This window comes from Cynocephalus volans, chromosome 2, assembly GCF_027409185.1.
Source record: "Cynocephalus volans isolate mCynVol1 chromosome 2, mCynVol1.pri, whole genome shotgun sequence".
In the NCBI taxonomy this organism is placed as follows: domain Eukaryota; kingdom Metazoa; phylum Chordata; class Mammalia; order Dermoptera; family Cynocephalidae; genus Cynocephalus; species Cynocephalus volans.
The window spans coordinates 112,761,382-112,785,814 of record NC_084461.1 but is presented as its reverse complement, the minus strand read 5'-3'; the positions used below and the strand labels follow the sequence as shown (position 1 = coordinate 112,785,814).

Here is a 24,433-nt window from a genome sequence, read left to right as displayed (position 1 = left end):
GCTACAATGTATATCGACAAAATAAAATTAAAAAAAAAAATAAATAAATAAATAAATTAAAAAAAAAAAAAAAAAAAAAAAAAGAAATAACTGATAATGAAGAGATTACATAAAACAAATTAAGAAATTTCTATTTTTCTACAGAAAGTTTCCTAGTTTTCTTTTGCTTCAAATGTATGAGTTATTAATTCTCAGTAACTTAAGAACATCACTGAAAATCAAAGTGAGCTATATAATATTAATGCACTTTTCTTCATAGTTGTTAAGTGATGAAATTAACGCAAGAAAGGAAATAAGCTTTATTAACTTGCAATTCTATTTTGATCCCTGCAAACAACATAAAATGTGTTACACACAAATATATAAAACAAAAATCGAAAAATAAGTTTAAGAATACACACCCTAAAAATGAATAAGTAAAGGAAAAATACAATTTATCTTCTGTAGGGAAAGTTTATCATTTGTAACGTCTTGTGTTCAAGACCCCAACTCAAACTAATGAGCTTGGAGAACTCCACAGTTCCAATGGGGATCAGTGTGTCATTGTATTCTACCACCCTACACGCAAGTGCAAACACATACAGACTTGACTCTGTCACTATACAAGAAGAGCAACTTTAGCAGGGGCTGCAACATGGGGCACACAGAGCACATTTCCAGCACCAAAACAAGATGAACAGAATTTAGGAGAAAAACTAATCTAACCAATGAATACTGTATTCCAATTTCTTATGCAGAATAAGTGAGCCATCATCCAGTGACTGCTTAACAGCCAAGATACCAAAACACTACTTTGGGGTGAATGTTTATCACTATTTTTTAATAATTTTCTTACTCCTGCTTAAAACAAAAATAAATGGGCGATTAAAAGTATTTAAACTTAGAAATTCTACATTCACTTTGCTCTTATGTGCCACAGATATTACTTTTGACTCTAGATATTTACCATGATTTGCCTACCTCCTCTAACCCCTATTTTTGTGGTAAGTAAATGTTCCCAAGTGTTCTTATGACTTTATGAGACATACTAGTATACTGAATTTCATTTCAGCTCCTTAGTTATTAAGAAGCCATTTTTCTTGGCCAAACCACCCTACAAGGGCAATGCTAAATTCTACTCATAATGAATAAGAAAACTAATGAAAGGAGAACAATTATTCTATCTCATGGAGTGAAATGTTGCCTGGTTCTAGATTCGCAATAAAGCCAACTGATATCTTTCAACTAAACTTGTAATTTTGCCCTTTGACAGATTTGTTGACCACGAAGAGACGTGAAAGAGATTGTGGATGATGCTGAGAGAACCCGAGGAACACAGGAAGGTGCTATTAATCTCTTTTTTGGGGGAGACCACAGTCTTCCTCAGGGAGCCCCAAGAGTCATGACTACTCTATCAAAATATGTAAAAGAGCTCTAATTAATTGGCTTGCAGAAAGTAAGCACTTAAATATTTTATCCAAAAAAAAAAAGTATGAGAATTCAAATGCCTTTTAGTTCACAACTTGGATAAATCTTAGATAAATAAGACTAGTTTAACATTGTTGGGGTGATGAAAACAACTGTGTCTTCTGATCAGCAAAATACCTATATATATATATATATATATATATATATATATTAAACTTCAGGGTTCTTGCTTAGGTGATGACTGCCTAATATTTGCATGCTGTAAAAAATGGATAAAAGAGAAATAACTTGAGATGATGGCTAATTTTGTTCAATATCTCACAGAATTTTCACAAACAATTCAAGCATGGTTGTTAAAAGTAAATTATGCATAAATGTTTATAAATTAACTCTTTATAGTTCAGGTGTCTTGAAACTTTAATGTAAAATTAAGTAATAGATACTCACTAAATGCCCAGGTCATTTCTAAAATTATTAAGCATAAATTTAAAGTTTATATACTTTGACATCTTCTTTTTATATGGTATAGAGAAGCTAAATATATTTGAGTCTGTCAGTAAACATGAAGAAATTGTTCTGGGTGGAAGTGTATGTTTTTACAAATTATGAAACGTAGATTCATAAAATGTAGGTATGCAACAAGACAGCTCAAAATGAATTACTTCCTAGGTTTTTACAAAAATTTAAGGTTACTAAGAGTTATACAGTCTAATTACCATATGAAATTAAAAACTAATAAGAAAAATAATTATATATGCAAAGTGAGTTTTTGGTGAGAAAAATTGTTTTTGGTGAGAAAAATTGTAAAAATGAGGATACATTTTTGTTAAAGCGAAGCAATTTTATCTAATTTAGAGGTTATTTAAAAATTGTTTCAAAAATATGGATTTAGAAAGGAAACAGAAACAAGGCAGAAATGAATCAGTAAGTAGGAGAGATACAAAAAAACTTCTAAGTATGAAGATAAACTTTTGGTAAAGAAAGTTTAAAGGAGATTACTGAATTTTTTGTTTTGCATGAGAAAACTGTGTGTGGTTAAAATAAGGGAAAAAGGAAAGTAAATTTTTGTCTTAAGGTAGAATGCCAAATTAAAGGGAAAAAAAGCAAGTATAGGAGAAACACTTAAGGATTATGCTAGGTGTAGAAAATTTGTGGAAGATAAAATCTCATGAAATGAATTTTATGTTATCAAGTTGGATAAAATTAGAAGGAAATTATTTATAAGTTTTTCTAAAAACTGAGCATTTATATCAAAAGCACACTGATGAATGGCTAGAGTTTGCGGCCCTGTGTTGGAAAAACAGGGTTTTCTTGGAGCATAAATCTGCTTTTAATAGAAAATCATAAAGTTTTTTCTTTACCTTTCAGGTAACTGGCCTAGGGAACAGAGACCCCACGCTTTATCAAAATAATTTCTTGTGCACTGTACCTTTGAAATCTTTTGTCACTTTGGTATTATTTCATAGTGACCTGTGATAACCTTTGATATTTGACAAGTTTCCCAAAGTCTGATTCTAAAAATTAAGCTTTTTTGACCTGAAATTAACTTTGGGAAGTTCCAGAGGGCCCCAGAACTTTTCAAAGAATCTAAAGAGAGATATTAAAACTAATTGCTCTTACTTGGTGGGTTAAATTACATAGGAAGCACCGTCAAATAAGAAACGATGTTTACAGATTGTACCCCATAATTACGTAGTTAAAATTTTGCTATTAAAATCAAAAATAAAAAGACACTCTAAGTAGAGATATTCAAAATCTCAAGAAAAGTCACAAAATCTGAATGCAGTCACACAAAAGAGATATCCACAAAGAGAAAACTCACTACCATAAAGAAAATCATCATCTCCAAATTAATCTGCAGAAACAATGCAATTCCAACCAATTTCCAATCAAATTGTCTGAGGAAATTGCAATATAAAGCAGATGTGGACAATCAGTATGGAATAGTCACATAAGACTTACCTTCCCAGCTGTTAAAACATGTGGTAAAACTGAAATACTTTAAACAGTATTGTACTAGTACTGGAACAGCAGAGAGAAATAGCACAGAAAATGGAAAGCACAAAAATAGACCTGTCTTGCCTTGGGTTGAATGTCCCCCCAAAACTGAATCCCCACTCTGTCGAGGGTAGGAAATCCTATTATGGTAATTGAATGGTGGGGCCTTGAAGAGGTGATTAGATTATAGGGCCATGCCATAGTGAATAGATTAATAATGATGGGCAGGGGTGTGGATCTGAGAGTTTTAAAAGGAGAGTACGAGGAACTCTCTCTCTCTGGTCCACCATTTTTTGCCACATGAGACCCCTGTATTGCTGTAAAGCGACCACCAAGAAGACCCTCACCAGATATGTTCCCGACACTTTGGACTTCCTACTCTCTGAAACTGGAAGCAATAAATTTCATTTTCTTTATAAATTATCCAGTTCTTAGTATTTTGTTATAAGCAACAGAAACAGACTAATACACATGTGCAGATGAGATGTGAATTCTGGCAAAGAAATGCATTTCAAACTAAAGCAAATAGGAAATTTTAACAGTGGTCCTTTGGGGAGAGGAACTTTGTGTGGGACAGTAGTGAGTGAAGAAGTATTTATTTTTCACTTTGTGTCTTTCAGGATTCTTTGACTTTTCAACCTTACATATGTATTACTTTTTTTTTTTTTAAGTCAACGTATTTTTACATTACGTTATCTAGAGATTTTGATCCCTCTTGGGTTTTCTCCATACATCTCTGTACTTAAGAGAAACCTTGTAAGTGTTATAACAACAATAATAAAAGGATATATAAGAAAAAAGGATGTTTAATCTTCTGAGTTATATTTATATAAATATGTTAGTAATATAGGTTCCAAAATTATATAAAGTTCCTATAAATCTGACGTCTTCATATAAATACTATCAGTTGCAATTTTGATTATTTTAAAATTATATGCTACAGAAATAATCAAATTCGTCAATTTGTAACTCTCATCATATCTTTACATGACCATTTTAAGTGTTGATGTCCACATTTAATTGTCTTATTCTGATGTTCTTTCTGAAAGTGCTTTGCAAACAATTATGATCCTGAAGTGTTGTGTCTTCAAGGATCTTCATGGAAAGAAAAGAACTGCAACAAGTAGAGGTTTCTAATAACTGAGTTAATTCCACTGGACTAAATTTCTAAAATTCTATTGAAGAAACTGAAGGGTTTGTGAAAGTGTTAACCAAGATCAGAGGGAGAACTTAATTACGTGAGACTGAATGAACTGATGAAGAATTATGGTTTTTAATGGCTTCTTTATTTAAAACATTGCTCATTCTTTTAATGTTTTGTTTTCCAGATTTAAGAAAAATTTCTTCTTCTTCCAAGCTACCTATAGCTTACAGCAATTTGGTAACTCATATTCTCTTACACAAAAAATTCAAATATTTGCTTTTCCTCTCTACCTGATTCCTCCAGAATTCAGAAACTATTCATGAGTATTGTTATTTTTATGGCAATATGGTTATTTACATAAGTTAAATAAGAATCTGTCCTCTTTAACAGGATACAATTGGAAACATTGATTACATTTCCAAGGCTCTGACTGGAATGTCGTATTTGGAAATGTACACAGAATGCATAGCTTCAAGAGTTCTAGCCTTACACTGAGGGAGTAAAAGTTGCCACCTCCTGGAAAGTCCAGGAAACTCAAGATATTAGATACACAGCAGGCAAAGTCTAATGCCTCCCTTGGTTTGGCTTCCTAGCATAACGAGGTTTTTACAAATCCAATCTGATATTCCTTGTCAAAATTTCCAGCAAAGAAAATTTCAAGGAAGTCTATGTGGTTATTCTTGCTGCACTTACATAAATAACCAGGCAAATTGGTCTTACCATGGTTATCTTTGGTACCAATATAGGTGATCATAGAGAAAAAAAATTGTTTCAAAAGAAAATTATATTACATCTGTTATTAAATTGTAGCCTGTTCATTGTTTGAGGTTTTATTATCTACCTACCTGTAGATTGGACTGGATTCTGAATTCTTGTAGTTTTCTCTAATATCTAGCTACAACTCTCCAACTAAGAACGAGAATTATTCTGTTCCTGAAGCCCAAAAGTTAAAGCTGCACAAATTGATGTAGATTTCAACGGAAAGTCTTATGTGTGCACCACACAAAGAGTTCACCAAAAATGCCTGAAGCCATAACCAGAGACATTCAAACTGCAAACCAGGATGAGAAGTTGCCAACTTCACGCTGTGGACATCTTTTCCCAAGACCATCAGAGCAAGACTTCCTATCATAATGAGACTCTTATCCCTCTTAATTTTTCTGTATTTATGCCTACATCTTTCGCTTGGCAGAATAATGCTGTATTTAAAATTTCACAATCTGTAGCTTCTGTGGTTAACTTGCAAGTTGTTGTTCTCTGCTTTAATTTAACCCAGTCACAGGATGTTAGTTGCCTACTAGATGAAAAGGGAGTAGTCTGTGCAGTTGCTAACATTCTTGCCACACACGGATAAATACACTGGGGTTCTATACAGACTCTGTATAACAAAAAATTAGCAAACAAGTTACTGTCTAAAACAGGTACACTTCTCATCTGGCTATTTGATTTTAGTTGGTTTGGCTCATGGGGATCCTGGCTAAGGAGCATACTCCAAACTCTTGGTATTATTCCTTGACAGTCATAATACTAGTCTCCCTCATGCACTGTATTCTCTCAAAAGTTTTAAATGTTTGTATGCAGCCATACTTTGAACATCAAATGGTCTCTCTTTGGCAGGAATGACAAAAATTCAAAGAAAAGCATGATGGTGCAGAGGGAATCTTAACCCAAAACTATGGTAACAGAGTAGTACTGATGCCCTAAGTTTTAGTCACACTCTCACCTAAGTGAGAACCAGACCAAAAGGGGGGGATTGTTAGATAAAAATTACAAGAGGTCATGTTTTGGACTAAGTTTCTGCACTAAGTCTCAAAACGCTAGACTAAAAAATCAAAACAGAGTCATCCCTGCTAAAGTTCCACGTCACCAAACCTAAACCTCTTCCTGAAAAACCAAGAGAGAGACAGAGGGAGGGAGAGAAGACAGAAATAACAGCCAATTTCCCAAATAGGCAATTTAAATCTTCAATAGTCACAGTAATGAGGTCTGTCGGTTTTAATTCTTACACAAAAAGAATAGTCTGAAGTAATCTGATGTTAAATAATCAGTTATTTTTCTATTTTTCTGTTTCCCTGTCTCCAATTTACAAGGCAAGTAACTTTGAAATAACCAATCTGCTTTCTTCAGCCCTTTTTGTGCATATAAAATCAACCTCTTTTGCTCACCTCACTGGTACACTTATTTTATTTTATGGAATGAAATGTCGCCCAATTCTAGAATCAAAATAAAGCCAGTTGAGATCTTTAAACAAAAATAAAGACAGACAGGTAGATCAACGAAAGTTCAAAATGTCAAATAAAATGCTACTTTGAGACTGTTTAGAGGCAAAAATATTTTGAAGACAACAATTACCTTAAAGAAAAAATCCCAACAGATTTATCAAATTATTTCTGATCTAGAAAGCCCTATAAATTACAAATTATACAGAGTGAAAAGTATTTTAACGTAGAAAACAAAACTGATACTTACCATATGTACATGGCCACATATCATCAAACCAACATTTTTTGTGAAATCGTGAACAAGATGAAGTAAAGCTGGGCGTGAGTTCGGAGCACCTGTCATAACAAGACACTGTGGCCTAATTTAAGATTAAGAAAATAAACAACATTAGCAAAGTTTATATTTTTGGCAACAAGGACATGACTTTAAGTTTACCTAAGAAATCTTTGCCATACAATTGTCCGTAAGGCACAGGCCACAGGATTCTCATAGGAGATGATGACTTTTAATCAGGCCTTGGTACATGAGAAATGCAGAAAGAAAACTTTTTTGGAACAAACATCATGCCAAATACCCTTGTAAAATACTAGGATATTTCAAAAAGCTTATGGATTCCATATTATCTTTCAATACTATTTTTCCATGAATTTTTTGAAGTCTTCTTGTAATAGGTAATATTATACATCAAGATTCTGGTTGGTATTATAGAAAAAAATCACCATGCTAGTTAAAAAATATTTAACAACTTTTCATCTTCTAAAGGTAATAATCACTCATGTTCTTTCACAGAGCTTGCAAAACTCCCTGAGAGCATGGCCTTGTCTTCATGTACAAAACAGGTCACATTCCTTAGCTTGATCACATCATAACTACTTCTACTTCATGATATCAGCCCTCTCTAATCCAGCTTAATTTTAATGTCTTTAATGTTTTCACCTATGGTGAAAAAAAGTTTGCATCTGAAGTAAAAAGTGTTAATTATAATTAATGATGGTGAGAGCCAAAATTGAATTCAATTGTTTCTGAAAATATGATACAGTGGCATGACTTTCATACATTTGTAACTTGATTTTTGCTAACTCAAAAGGGAAATCAATCTTACTTAATAAAAAAATTTCAAGTATCCACTTAATAAGCCCAAACAGGTTAGGAAAAATTCCTTAAACCTGAATTTATATAATCAAAACAAACTTTAACAGAAAGCAAACAGACTAAAATTTCTGACTTAAACATTAAATGAACAATTAACTTTTAGGATAGTTCCTAAAATAAGCATGAAAACCTGAATAAAGACTTTCAAAAAATACTAAACTTATTTATCAGAATTTTAGCAAACTAGCTGAAAAACGAATTCAGTCTGGGAGAGTTGCTTTTTGGTAATCAAACGTGAAATCATGCCCTATGACCCAGACTGCTAATTATCTCTGAGTATCTAGTCTCGCTTTCTAAGCTTTAGCAGGTTACATGGCTCCCCGGCCAGAAGTAAATTTCCTTCTTAGGAAATAAGCCTTCTTAGCAGTTAAACATGGTCCTGTGACTAACTTACAGCCCACAAAATGTTTCTATTTCCATGCTATGTCCCTTAAAAAGGATGCTGTTCTCTCTCCATACTTTCCCTTTCCCATGGATGTGGTGATGACTTACACCACATGGACAAAAACACCTCCTAGGGAATGGCAGATTGACAAAGTATAAAGAAACACAGGTCCTGACTGACCAGGTGCAGCAAATCTGCCTACCTGCCATGAACCACCCATCTACCTCTGCTATCATTGACACTGTCTCTCTTGTATGAACCACAGTATTCTTCAGTCTTTCTGTTATGGCAGTTTAACCCATATCCTAAATAATATAACCTATTACTGTGGGAAACTAACTTACAGTCCTTATGTTTCCTAAACAGTAAGCCACAAAGACATAATTTGATAGTTTTATCTTACCAAAAAGAGTACAATATGAAACGTGTTAGTAATAGGGTACCTTTGAATAACAATGGCAAAGGGAACAATGTTGGACAACAATCAACACTCTCTTTGATTTTAACTCCTTCCTCAAAAATCTCCCTAGAAGATTTTTTTAAAGGCACAAAACCACGATATGGAGAATAGGAGAGGACACAGTAATATTGGAATATTAAAAGCTAGAAAGCAAATAGAGGAACAGTAAAGAATCTGACAAATCAGGAAAAGGCTAAATCCTAAATGAACATGAGAAAGCTATTAAGCTACCTGATTTTGTACGTAAAAAATCACCAAAATATATAGGGGTTAGAAGCAGTAGGTGCCTCTGGAAGTGGCAGGGACAGTGTGTTAAACTTAAATAAGGAAGATTGGTTTAAAGTTTGCATAAAAAGCAACTAGACTGACCCCAGTCATTTCCATCACTATGGTGAGCAACTGTCCCTGCTCCTCCCCAACCGTTTAAGCTGGGGCTTATTTGCTAGAGAGGGCCTCTAGTCTGGGAGATACCAGCAATAGCTGAGGGCAGAAGTAAGCTACTTTAAATAGGGGAGTTAGGAGAACATTTATATACTGAAACCTGAGACCTCCAAGCTCCTTTCCCCACTTGACTCTCAGAACTCTGGTAGATAGGACTTTACCTACAAGCAGAGATTAAAAGATTGGTTTCTGGGAAATCTAATCAGCTAAAAAAGAAAGCCTTCAAGATGACCTAAATTCCTCAAAAAACCAGCAACGCCACATTAATCTACATTAAGGACTTCAAATGACAAGCCCCACTCACCAATGCAGAGCCTCCCTTGCCAAGGATTACAGAGACTTCATTTCAGACAGGACTAAACCCAAGAACCCAAATTAGAGAAACAGGAAACAGTGAAAAAGAAACTTCAAGAAAGAAACTACAGGATGAAGAAAAAATCTTTTAGCAAGTTTGGTGAAGGCTGAGAAAGTGATAAACAGAAAGTTCAACAACATAAAAAATTATAAGCTAAAACTATTAGATGAAAAAAGACAACAATAGATAATGACTAAAATTAAAAATCAAATAGTACAGTAGTTCCCCCCTTACCTATGGTTTTGCTTTCGGGAGTTTCAGTTACCTGTGATCACATGCGGTCTGATAATATTAAATGAAAACTTCCAGAAATAAATAATTCTTAAGTTTTAAATCGTTCACCATTCTAAGCACTGACAAAATCTTGTGCCATTCTGCTCCATCCCACCCAGAATGTGAGTCATCCTTTTGTCCTGCGTATCCACATTGTATCTGCCCTGTATATGCCATCCACCTTTAGTCACTTAGTAGCTGCCTGGATATCTCAGTGCTGTGTTCAAGTACCCTTATTTTACTTAATAATGGCCCCAAAGCCCAAGAGAAGTGAAGCTGGCAATTCAGGTATGCCAAAGAGAAGCTGTGAAGTGCTTCCTTTAAGTGAAAATGCGAAAGTTCTCAACTTCATAAGAAAAGAAAAACAATCATGTGCTAAGTTTGCTAAGATGTATGGTAGAATGAATCTTCTAGAAAAAAGTGAGAGCGGGGAATCCAACAGAGTAAAAAAAGAATACTCAAAGACTTTTCTTACTGGGAGAGATTTGGTACAGCAATTGTTTTCTGGCACTTATCTAGTCTTCAGGGTTTCTTTTAAAAATATTATTTTCCCTTTTGGTTTATTGACAAACATGGAACACATTTGTGTGTTTATTATGCAGAAGCCAATGAGAGGTGATTACTTATGACTAAAGAAAGTCACCTGTTCACAATCAGAATTTGAACAATTTAAGAATTACTGTCTAATTTTTTTTTTTTAAATAATGACAAGTCTTCTTTTAACTAAGTATAAATAATAACCTAAGAATCTATATAGGTAAATAGTATTTCTGGATTTAAAGACCTATATATCATAGTGCTTCAGTAATTGAATTCCATCAATTATTAGAAACGCATAAATTAAAGAATAGTTTTTATATTGATGACAAACTGTGTTAAACATAAAATATACTAAAAGGCATTTATTGAGGAGAACAGTGATAACTGGTCTTTGTTGTAAGGCATCGATTCTTTATCAATATAAATGGTTTCCAGTTAGTCACTGATGAGAAAGCAGCAATCAACATGAAAATATTTTGTCTTGGTAAAATTACAAAATAAGGTATGACAATAATCTTTATGGATTTCATACTTAGTTATATAACCTTAATGGCCATGGAGGGGAAAAAACCTTCACTTTATGACACCTATCACTTAAAAGTCTGCAAATGAGAGACCTCTAAAACTTGAACATTTTTCTAAGGTAGATGATAGTTTTTCTTCATACAACTTTGTTTTTGAATAATTAAATTGCCCAAGTCCAATCAAAACAAAAAATAATATTCTATGCTTTTAGAGGACTTTTTGTGACATATCATATCAATATATGAAAGTGTTACTAAACAATAATTTAAGAACTCATTGGCCAGCTAAGAGAACATGTTTCCATGCTACCTTATCACTTACTCACTTACCTAAAGTTTTTCACATGGTCTTCCACTCCAGAGAGACGAATTGAATGCTGCAGTGCATTCAGGTAAGTCAGGGCTTGTGTAGAGGATCCCCAGTTCACATCTGTGGGAAAACGGTGTTCATGCAACATAACACAATAATAACAATCAATCAATAACCAATTTGAGACACAGAATTCATGCTTTCATATTTATAAAAAGTCAACTGCTAAAATAAACTCTTGTAACTTTCAACAGCTCAAGCAGGACATTAAGACTATGATAATCTAACTAAAATGGCATTTAAAGAAAAAATATAATTTAGAAAAGACTAAGATGATAGGGCTGCAAGCATGCTGTGCATACAACTCAGAAGACTCACAAATAAAAAAAAATTTTCAAATTATTGTTTATGTAGTCAGAAATCTAAAGAAAAAGGGGTAGATCTCTAATTGTCAAGAAGTACTATTTATAGCACTTAACTATTTAGGTTATTTGAACAACAAAATTTCTTACTGAATAAACAACTTGGACATCAAATGATGATTTCAGACATCTGTTAACTTATAAACTTAACAGAAATGTTATAGAGATAAGTGCTTCTAAAATGGTTAAAATAGCATCTTCTCTATTTCTAGAGCCACCATTCTAATGCAAAACATCAACGTATCATTTCTAGATTACAAATGTTTCCTCACTGTTACAAATTACAACATTGCGACTACTCCTTAATCTCTTCCTAATCCATTCTATTTCTTGTCAGATCTTTTTCAGTGTTACAAGTTACAACGCTGAATACTGGAACAATCCTAATATACTCTAGCATCATCATCTTATGTGGAGATATACCTAGCTATTGTCAATATGACATATACTAGGTAATCACTAATCATTTCCCAGTTAAAGTATGTTTGCCCAATTTTCCATGCTACACAGTAACCTAGTAGGAAAGACACTATGTCTTCTAGTATTTTATGAGTTCCATGGTACTTACTACAGTTCTAAGACCACAAGAGATTATACACATGCTTATTAGGCTAACAGCTACTACAATACTGCAAATCTGAACTTTCAGACAATAATTTTAAAATACATTTTGAGTGCAACGGAAGTTAATTATATGAACTTACTTTTCTTTTTTTACAAATAGAATTAGTTAAACTTAATTAACGGGTAAGAATGGTTCCACAGAAATAAAAAGTCTTGAAGTAATTGTTTCATTAAAACTACACATATTTGACAAACCACCATCACCAAAATGAAAAACTACATGTATTTGGAAATAAAGTATTTTAGGTTTTACATGAAGTACCTTTCAAATAAACAAAAGAAGATACTCAAATATAAAAAATAACAAAGAACTTCCAAACGTTTTCTAGCATGAAATACTAAACAGAAAAGGCCACTGACCTGGTTTTTTGTAGGTAACATATATATACAGCCCAAGGACTATCACATATGTTAGCAATGCAGCCCACCAATTAATGACAAACATCACTATGCAACAAAGAATCGCTCCAATTAGTGATATCCACATGTTGTAGTATTTGAATGCAGGACGCCATCCTGACAACAAAAAGAAAACAGATTAAAGCCACTCAGATACCTCATCTGTGGCTTTATTTTCTGGTGTTTAGCATGAGACATATCCATATTCTAATGAATATACAAAACACAAAATGTTCGTGAAAATCATTAAAATTCATCCACTTGCTAGAAAAACTAAGAGTTGACTATAGAAATATATACCTTTCCCATTTAGTGAAGTATTTATTAATTAAGCCTGCTCTAAAACATACTGAAGACCATGTTTTTAAATGTTCATTGATAGGTAGTAGTTCCATAGCCAAAAATATTTTAAAAAATCATTTCAACAAAACTTATATTTTTAAAGTAAAAACTGAAGTTAAAATGTTTTGTGTCCAAAGTTCCCATATTTTATCTTTCCTGTTCTGAGAGACTTTAAGATCTTTAGAAGTAATGATGCTTTTGTTCCTTCATTTTCTTCCTTCCCTGATTTCCACCTGTTGTCATAGTTTGTAACAAAAGTCCCATATACTTTTTCTGTTGATAGAGACCTCCTATGTTAGAATTCCACAGAACTCTTTGTATTAAAAACATCTTTGGATAGGTAAACTATATCATAACAGTGTTCTTAGGACTGAAATAGAAATCAGCTAAACAGTGAAAAACATTTTAAAACACAGTAAAATAATTCTTTCACAGTGTTAGAATTAGAGATTAATACTATCTGAAATGCTTTGAAGACAAGAAACTAAGTATTACCAGTGAACTTCATGATAAAGAAATCTTTGAAGAATTAACTGTAAAAGTAGACTGAGCTAATCCCACACATCAATCTTTTAAGATGTGTCAAAGTTCTCTTAGAAATTAGACTAATACATTAACAAAATATTTTTAAAAAGTAAAATCACCTGGAGATTTTGCAAGTGATGCATGGAATACTGAAAAATTGATCAATGCATACGATGCAAGGAAGAAGTTAGAGATAATCGGAGCAATAACATTCAGTTCAGCTGCAAAAGAAATGAGACAAATTTATTGACATATTAGACATTTTTCAACCATAAAATTATAGATAATAGCACAATGAACACTCATTCAGATTTAATATTTAGATTTTTCCATTTATGCTTAATATACTTTACTTTTCAGAAATTAAACCTTATGTACAGAGTTGAAATTCCCTTTATATCTCACTATTTCAAACTTGATGCATTCTTTCCAATCATATTATGTACTTTTACTACACATATACAGTCCATAAGCATTATACAGTAGAGGGTGTTTTAAAAGTTATATAAATAATACCACATTATATACACATCATTCTGTAATTTTGTTTTACATTGATTATATTTAAAATTCAGCTATATTGATATATGAAAACCAAGTTTATTCACTGTTTTTACTGCTGCATATTATTCTGCAGTTTCATTCTTCTGTTGATTTAGGCTGCTTCCATTTTTCCCTATTACAATTAGTGATACTAAAAATATTCTTGCATAAGGCTCATTTAGGTATGTATGTGAGTCTCTCTAGGGTTCATACCTAGAAAGAGAACTCCTTGATCATGGAAAACTTTACTAGACACTACCAACTTCTGCAAAAGTAGCTACACCAAATACACACCTTCCTACATTACATAAGAGTTAGTTTTCACAAAGCCCCACGACACTTGGTGGTATCATCCGACTCTTAATGTCAACTAATCTAAGAGATTAGATGAAATCCTTTAAAACTTAAAAGTCCAATGTCATCTTCAGTGGAAGACCGTTATCTCACTTGTGATCAGATGCAAAAGTGTCAAAAAATAGATCAGCAGAGGAACTACCTTCATGGGGAACACTGGAATCCTCTTCCTTATGCTATTATCATATTTGTTTTCGAGAAAAAAACCTAGAAGATCTCCTTAGCCCTAACGGGGGATTTAGTAAAGATAATAACTTTAGCAAATATGTATTGGGTGCTATTGGTTGCAGTACTTTATAAACATTCTTGTCTGATAACAAAGGAACTAACTTAGTATACCAAACAAAGTAACAGTTCATTAATAATTTAATAATTCAATGTTTAGAGCTAACACTATAAATGCACCAAAATCTACATTAACACGCCATTTATATAACTAACCAATTAAGATAAATCCAAGTGCAATTAAGAATGTTAAGATGTAGCCACGAAGAGGTTCATTATTTTTTCCATAACCTTTAGCAAACATCTGGAAAGCTGGGTAGATGTTGTCCTTACATAGAGCCTAATGAAGAAATGCAAATATTAAAATAAAATATATTAAAATTAGACATGCAGATTTGCTTTCAGTTACAACAGATTAATCAGAAATAAAACCCAAATTTCTAACCCCTGGTCCTCTTTCTCTCCTGTCTTGCACTGCTTCACCTATAAACTATAAAGAAGATTCAAACATTTCAAACAGCTGGTTTAGAATTCTGCTCAAGGGGGAGGGGAATAAGGGGTTAGCGAAAACCTGGTGAAGTGCCACAAAAAGTAATTACATGGTATAATGGTGAATGTACTAATTATTCTGATTTGAGCATCACATATTGCACACAGGTATTAATATTCAATGCTGTACCCCACAGATAAGTATAATCATTATGTTTCAATAAAATAAATAAAAGAATATTCTGAAGATTTTATCCACCTTCCCCTAACCGCATATTAAATTCCTTTATTTCTGAAGATGATATCACAGAAGCAGGCAGACAAATAAAAGCTAGAAGCCTGAAAATATGACACAGGTGATCTACTTTAAGAAAACCAAGTCCAGATCCTAACTTAAGCAGATAAAAATCCTAATTATAAAACTTAACCACTTTACTTAAAACATTACTGAATATTGTTTTAAGAGAGATATTCTACCTTTTACCAGACTCAGTGGCTATAACTAAAACATTAAGAACAAGGCTGCAGAATCAACACTTCATTTGTTTGACTTAGTAGTATTTCTTAATTGGTATCAGCTATTTAATGCTCATTAAAGGGAGCTTATGTCTATCTATTCATCATTACACCCTGAGCAGCTAACACAATGAGTGGCACATATTAGGTATTCAAATATTTGTAAAATAAAACACTTAGGTTGGCATCATGCTGGTTGGAACTAGATACTACATCTGATTTATGATCTTACACTACAATCCTAATCCCTAGAAAGACATCTTGAAGATTTATAAGTATATCAAAAAAGCAAAAATCAATCATCACTTATACAAAGACAATTCAAGGACTACATCTTGAGAGTAGGTAAATGCATAAATTTGACATAAATATACAAAGTCACATTCATATACATAAAACCAAATATACCCATCTTGATATATGTGCATGTGTATATATCATATACATATATGAAGTTGACAGAAACAAATAATTTGAAAATAGCAATCCCAAATTGAAAGGTATTACCCTAACTTCCCCTTTAGTAACGACTACAAAATAAAAATATGTACCTGAAATATTTTGGGAGCACTCACAAGGGATGCCAATGCTGAAGAAAGAGTAGCTGAAAAGATACCTGCAGAAATTAATGGTGCAAATCCTGACACCATGCTCATTACCTTAAATAAAAGCAACAAAAATGGAAAAATAAGTCTTACAATTTCTAAAAAACACAATATTATGTAGTCACATCTTAATTATTCTAATAAAGGAGACTAATACTGGGGATAATTTGATATGTGCATTACAAATTTCTGAAACAGATTTACTACCCCTTACCTTAAAAAAACCTTTTCATTTTGTAAAATTTCAAACATACACAATGACAGAGAGAACAGTATAATGAACTGCCAAGTATACATCACCCAGTTTCAACAATGATCAATTTGTGGTCAATCCCTGTTAAGATAGTAATATGATTATGTTTTTGTTTTTTTTTAAAGAGTCTTTTAGAGCTAAATGTAGAAATATTTCCAGATAAAGGATATAATATAAAGTCTAGGGTTTGTCCAAATAATCTGGGATGTAGGGAATTATAAATGAAACAAAATTAGCCAGGCACTGATAACTGATGAAGCTGGGCAATGTGTACATTAGGTATGTTATAATGCTTTCTCTGTGTACACGTTCAAACACTTCCCTATGAAAACTTTATTTTTTTAACAACAACAAAAAAGGATTGATTACTTAGATCATGAGAAGACAACCAGATAAATCCAAAATGAGGGGCACAATGTAAGATAACTCAGTGGGACTGTTAAAAATGCCACTGATAAGATTAAGATGGGCTAGGAACTCCCCTAGATTAAGGGATTTTAAAATGAATCGAAACTAAATGCCATGCGTGATCCTAGATTGGATATTGGTGCCAGGAAAAATAGGTATAAAGGATATCACTGGGACAAGTGGGGAAATATAAACATGGAATCATGTTTAGACAACAGTATTTCATCACTGTTAAATTTCTTAAGTGTGATAACTATATTGTGCTTGCAAAGAATGTCTTAAATACTTCAACCTGACTGTCATGTCCTAATGTCTATGCCTTATTCCATTATGATTGAGGAGAAAAATAATACACATACAAAAACACACACACACAGATAAAGCAAATAGGTCAGAATATAAACAATAGGCACACAGGTATTCATTGCACAGTTCCTTCTGTATCTTCGAAATTTGTCAAAATAGGAAATTGAGGTGGAATTGTTTGGTGGATTCAGGTACTGTCAGCTTGATCTATCCATTATAAATTTCCCATCAGTGAACGGTGATCATCACCTAGATACAGTATTTCATTAGGGGAATTTACCTTTCATTTATATCAACGAAAAACATACGAAATGAGACCCAGGGGATAAGGAAATAAGGTTTTAAGCAATTTATGACTATCACACACTTGACTAATTTAATAGTTTAAACCAGACGTAAAGTTAGCTGTGGACACAACGGCTAGGCCATGATGCATAAGCTTGATTTCATATGTACCTAAACCACCTTACTTTGGTTAAATAGGCTTTCCCTGTATCTTCCAATAGACTTAAGAAATGTACTTTTCCTATTTAACCCTGTTTTAATAATTAGCATTGACTTCTCTGAGAAGGTTGGGGAGAAAAAGACTTGAAAAGATGATTTTCTGTTCAGCCCTTTAATAACAATTTAGTAGTTACATATATGCCATGCATTTTTCATAATCATTACACTTTGCAGAGTAATTAATACTAGATTATCTAGCATTGCCAACCCTATCTTTAGGTAGGGAGATTGGAAAGGACAGATAAGATGAGCAAAGACAAAAATAAATAGACCTGATTTCTGCTGTATATACTTATCAGATTACATAAAATTCCACACCTGTCTGTAATGATCTTAAGGTTAAATTACGACAGAGGAGATAAATGAAGAAAAAAGTGGATAACAGAATGATACATACTACATTGCTGGATTAAAGCAAAACTGACATTACCAAAATTACATGTAACTATACCATTCATCTTTCATGTTGAGGACACAACTACATTTTCCCTTCTTCCATCAGCTCTGAATTAAGGAAATGCTCAGCACCTGGAAATACTACACTTTCAGGCCTGCTAGGTTTTTTGCTTTCTCATAATATTTATTTAATAACCTCTGCACTTCCAATATTTACTGGTAAAATATGAGTAACAAGGGTAATATACTGAATGCAAATAATGGTAATTACCAGTGTTGTCCACAATATATAGTGAAAACAAAGATGGAAAAAAAGGTCTTTTCTCTAGTGAGGGGGGGAAAAAGCAAAAGTCTAATAAAAAGGTAGCAAGTAAACAAAATGAATGGTCAGATTTTATGTGGGGTGTATGTGTTGAAGACGATTTGAAGTTCAAGAAAATCTTCATGAAACTGGGTCTCCTTGAAGGCAGAAGGATTTGGACATGTAGAAATAAAAAGCAGGTGCCTCCCAACCAGAGAGAAGCATTGAATAAAAGAAGAAAATAGGGTAAGCATGTATGTATATGTATACAAACACACCGTTATGAAGTCCCGTATGAATAGAAGGCAGTGGGATTTAACATATAAAGGGCTTTGGCAGAATAAAGCAGCTCACATTTTCTTTATTAGGCAATGGTGAGTCAAAAGTTTCAGAAGACACTAAAATGTAGAAATATAATAACATAAGACTATATATAAAATTAAAAACTTAAGACTAACAAGATAGCCCAAATAACTTTACTCCCTGAAGTATGAAAAGTCAATACATGTAAAACAGCATTAAAAAGTGTGACTTGTATAGATTTTATGATGAAGACTCCAAACTTATATACCCCTTAGTTATGTTCTGTCCACCATTCTTCATTCATCAAATGACAAGGTATATATATTTTTACAAGATTTCCCTCCTATTTTGTGTTGCTTACAAAGCATTTTTTAAATTAGAAAAGCAGCTTTACCTATACCAAACTTCTTTGCTTGAATGGGTTTATCCTAACTTTATAAAGACAATACACTTTTGTATTTTAAGGTAACAAGACAGAAATCTGACTGGCATTTTCAGTCATTGGGCAGAGACCAACATTTGTGCCTTTCATACACAGTATCAATGTCAGAATAGGCCTGAATCATTAGCTGGACTTGAATACTTTCTTTCATTCCTTCAATTTTGCCTAGTCTTGTGACTAGAAAACACAAACTTCTGTTACATAATTGGTTCAATATTTATAACCCCTGAAAGTACAGACAATTGCTTAAAATCATGCAGTAGAAAAAAAATAATGCGATTAAAAATTTTAGTTAAATTTTATTATAAAATTTACACATTTTATATAAAATATGCATTGAATTCTAAATACACTAAATCATCAATTATTCTGTTTATTATGTTTTTACAATACTGGAAAAATATTGGAAAGCAAAATTTTTATTTTTCACTTGGAATCAGCAGAACCACATATTCTATAAATGTACCACAGGGTATTTTAATCTCTTGAATCCACACCTTTGTGTTCTTCATTTTACCATGCTAGTACTTAAGAACTTTCAAAATTATCCTGATTCATTTTAGTAAATTCTTTTCCCCTTCTATAATCTTTTCAGTTTCTAAAAACCCACAGATTTGACAGGCTAAAATTTCATTTCACTTTCAATACCCTAATAGAGGTATAAACAGCAGAACTGATAATCTCCAAATACTTGACAACACTAATCTTTACACAGTTCATATGTTTTGAAAGTTCACTAACTTTCAAGACTCCATTACTAAATTCTATTATTAATGGTAGTTCAGTAAAGTATGACTTAACGTGAACCATATCTAATAAAGTAACACTACTGATTCTAATCAATATTTTTTTTAAAAGGACAAATATGTATAAAGAAATTATAGAGACACCACTAACTAGAAACTAAACTCATTTCAATAAGTATGGATGTAAATTACTAAAAATAAGAAAGAAATACTTAGGTATAAATCTAACAAAATGTGTACAGAACTCATATGCTAAAAAATACACCCAGCTGATGAAAAAACAATATATAAATGGTGAAGCATACTGTTCATGGATTACAACATTCAACAGAGTAAACATGTCAATGCTCTATAAACTGATATACAAGTTTAATTCAATTCCTATCAAAATCCCCACAAGACTTTTTGATAACACAAGGTTATTCTAAAATTTTATATGAAAAGTCAAAGAAACTAAATAGCTAAAACAATTTTAAAAAAGGACAATGTGAGAGGAATTAATCTACCTGACTTCAAAGACTTAATATATAACTACAGTAATTATGAATACATAATATTGGTGGAGGCATAGACATAAAGATCAATGGTACAGAATAGAGAATCCAGAAATAGACCCACACAAATATGACCATGTATGAGATGCTTCCAATGCTTCCTTGTTTTCTGAAGCAGTATACTCATATACTATATATATGATACTTGATTTTTACTACGTAAGAGGGTACTTCAAAAAGTTCATGGAAAAATAGAATTAAAAAACAGTATAAAACTTCCTTGAACTTTCTGAAGTACCCTTGCATACACACACTATATTCTATATAAAAGTGTTGCGTTCAGGGGCCCTTTTCACCTCAGATTTCATCTTTTCATATTTTTCTGTTTGCCCTATTCTCTACAGTTTTTCTGGGTATAAAGTAACAACAGTCCTCCCTTCTAAGTTATGGCTATATTCTGTCTGAATGGTCAGACTGATAACACTCTGACCCCTAGATAAATATGGAATGTCTGTATAATATAAATTCAATGCTCACCTGGAAGTTATTCATTAGGCCAAAGGAACAAGGACTGCTTTCACAAGATGAAAAGTCAAAGTTTAATTTGCAGGTTGCAGAAGTACAGTTTGTTAGCTCTGTTACAATAGTGTCATTAATGTTCCCAGTAGCATCACGAACAACACAAGAACCTGAAGCACAAGTGACAATGAGAATAATATAGCTCACAGCTATGTGCATTTCAAAATTATTATACATACTCATAAAGAAATCAAAATACTGATTGTATATATACTCACAATAGGATACACTGCATTTGCGAATAAGACAGCTTTACTTTGAACAGAATTTGGAAAGCATTGTGATCCTCAATATTTAAGTAGTGAAACTGAACCTTTTATAAAGAGTAGTATTTACACAAACACACTTAAAAACCTTGTAAATATAGTTGTGGAAAATAGTATATTAGAAAAACTATTTCCTAGCCTATTTGGTTAAGATGTCCTTAAGCAAATATAAGAACACTATACTGAAAGAATTCCAAATGGCAGAAGTGTCTTCCTATACTGCAAATATTTTACACTTAAATGTGACTAAAGATAAGTCTTCAGGTAATATCAATCTTCTGTGAGAGAAAATGATTTGAATATTAATAAGTTATAATTCTATATAAATCTTTGTCTCAAATATGATTACCCTGACAATAAAAAATATATGCTATCTAAGATTTGCTTGAACATAACCAGCCCATAGGGCAGAGTCATTGGGTATAGATGAACAAGATTAACCATTACCATTAACCACCATGTATTTTGGCTAACTTTTTTGAAGCTGAGTGAGTTATATTGGGTTCAGTAGGAAATTCTATTTTTGTGTAAAACTGAAAATTTCCATAATGAAACATTTAAAAAGCACTTCATTACTTAGAATAAAAACAGTAATTACCATTCCTTACACTTTATATATTTTTATTTTCTGAGCATTTTTACAGTATTATATCATCATATTCAGAGTAAAAATTATGGGCATTACAGTAAAACCTGAACAATAAGCAGAAAACTAAGGTTGAGAGGGGAAAATATTTTAATGACTAGACAGACTACACATAGTTCTTTATTCTTCAGTTTCTTCATCTATCATTCAAAGCAGTGTTTGCAAAATCATGTTTCCATAAAGGTACCTCTGAAACCAGCAGAAGACGGGGGGCAGGGCGGGGGAGCACAGCCCAGTGACTCCCATCAGCCCGAAAGCAGCTATGCTTTCAAGTGCCTCATATTCCAGTGTTCTCTACCTGCAGTTCTTTGGAGAAAAAAGATTCCATTGCTTTGAACTAGTAACAATCACTGGTATGGAGGATGTCTTCACTGGCCCAGCTACTGAACATCAGGGAGAAGGGGCTATTCTTATTGCTCCAAAGTATAGTGTAGACAGAATGAAATGAGGATGAGGGGCCAGCAATTTTAGAGGGTCAGATAAAAACAGAAAATGTTTATCTGCTGTAACAAATTATTTTACAAGTTGAAATATAATCAGTTATATCATTCTTTAAATTTTCTTTAGCTAGCTTATATATATATATTATATATATATATAATTTCATATATATATATGAAATTAATTTATTTTTTCAAAATGAATTTCAGAGATTTATGTAGGAATTGTAAGGATAAATAAAACCTAAATTCCTTTTTAAATGCCTATTCAGCCCCCCAGGATAATACTAATTATTATTAGCATTTCTACCTCTTGTTTAGTGAAATTTCAAAATTACATTTAAGCAAATAGCAGAAGTTTGTAAATATAGTTCTGTCATCACTTCCCCCAAAATCAGTGAATATAGGGCAAAAATGAAATTTCTTACTGAAATAAAATGGAATCTTCATATTGTGTAGTCTATGAATTTGTAATTTGTAATTCCTTTGATTGGTATTAAATAAGATTGACTTTTATATTATGTTTAAGAAATTTAACTGAAAAATTTGACATTTAGAGTTTAGACATTTAAAATAATACTTACGTTTCAAGAACATATATTTTCTGGATAAAGTATACAGTTTCGTGAAAGTGTAATAAACACGAGGATTTATCTATAGTCACTGCATGCAACTTGTATGTAAATTAATAATAATTAAATTAACCAGTTTTCTGAACTAGATTCAGCAAATTTTAAAAGCCTACATCGTAAATAACCTTTAAAGACTATTTAGTAAGACTATTTAGATTATTTAGAAAGACTTCAGTAAAACTTTTCATTCTACTTAATATATTCTGTTCTTCAAAATCAGTGTTTTTATAATATTGAAAAAGAAAAGGCAATCATTGCTTAATGGCCTTGAAACAATCTTCATATAATAAAATTATATGAACATATAAATAACCACAATTAACAAAAATACTGAGAAATTTGTAAAGATCAGAGAATAAAATTCATTTGCTTCTACACATGAATTATATTTTCCATAAATATATCTCAGTGAAATTTAAGAGTTTACAGACACAATTCTACGTAATTAAAAAAAATTTTTTTGTGTGGCTGGCTGGTACAAGGATCTAATCCTAGACCTTGGTAGTATTAACAACACACACTAACCAACCGAGTTAAGTGGCCAGCCCAATTTTAATTAATTTTCTAATTTACTATAAGTAATAAAAATCCTAGAGAAGATACAATAAAGCATTTGGTGATTTAGATAATGTCTATAAAAGACACTACTAGATTCCTTAAAAGCATTTTTAAATTATAATAAGCAACTCCATGCCTTTTTATCAAAATATTTCTGAATTTAAAAGTCAGAAAATATCATGAAAATATTTATAGTAGGTACACATCATAAAATTTCTGAAACAAAAAGAAATGTAAGGCTATTTACCTACAGATACTGCAATTCCTACATAAACCATTGTAGTAATTAAAATGGCTAAGAGTGTTCCTTTTGGTATGGCTGACTGAGGATCCTAGAAGACAAGAAAAAAATTTTTAAGTCTATCTTTAAAACTAAACATACGTGTACCACTTTTTACATATAATTGATACAGTACTTTATAATACTTACTGCAAGATCACCTGAGATATTTGCTCCAGCCAGAATACCAGTGGCAGCAGGAAAAAAGATGGCAAATACAGAAAAAAAAGTCTCTTCATCTCGAAAATCTGGTCCAAAATTCTCATTGAATATTTCATCTGCATAAACAAAATATTTTTAGCAATTAATAAACAGCAGATTAGACCATAATAATCTAGGTCAAGAGTAATTGGTATATATGATTTCTAACTTTTCTTTAATTCAAGCAACTGGTAAATTCTTACATATTTCCCAATTTGAGTATTATGTGTTCCTCTTTTCTTACACAAGGGAATGGTTTACAATCAATATGATGATTTAATCTAAATCATGTTTCACTTTTTTTGTATACTTTACTAATTGTGTTTCAAGAGCCTCTGACTTGATTATCACTAAACCAAATGTAAATCAAAGTGTGGATAACCCCCTCAATCTCAGAGGTCAGAGAAATAAAGAAGGTAAGG

General features: G+C 32.2%; 1 protein-coding gene across 3 annotated transcripts in view; it reads right to left on the bottom strand.

Annotated features, from left to right (window-relative positions):
* SLC12A2 (solute carrier family 12 member 2) overlaps positions 1–24,433 on the bottom strand; it is a 118,876-nt gene that overhangs the window by 32,960 nt on the left and 61,483 nt on the right. For all 3 annotated transcript variants that reach the window (XR_010022626.1, XM_063086098.1, XM_063086099.1), the window contains exons 8-16: positions 23,961–24,088; positions 23,778–23,862; positions 20,947–21,098; positions 16,203–16,310; positions 14,863–14,986; positions 13,644–13,745; positions 12,619–12,774; positions 11,233–11,332; positions 7,019–7,130 (exon numbers count right to left, since the gene is read on the bottom strand). Coding sequence is in view for 2 of the 3 variants with exons in the window: in XM_063086098.1 (XP_062942168.1) it covers positions 7,019–7,130; positions 11,233–11,332; positions 12,619–12,774; positions 13,644–13,745; positions 14,863–14,986; positions 16,203–16,310; positions 20,947–21,098; positions 23,778–23,862; positions 23,961–24,088 (1,067 nt within the window). In the remaining variant the exon portion in view is untranslated. The remainder of the gene's footprint in view (positions 1–7,018; positions 7,131–11,232; positions 11,333–12,618; positions 12,775–13,643; positions 13,746–14,862; positions 14,987–16,202; positions 16,311–20,946; positions 21,099–23,777; positions 23,863–23,960; positions 24,089–24,433) is intronic.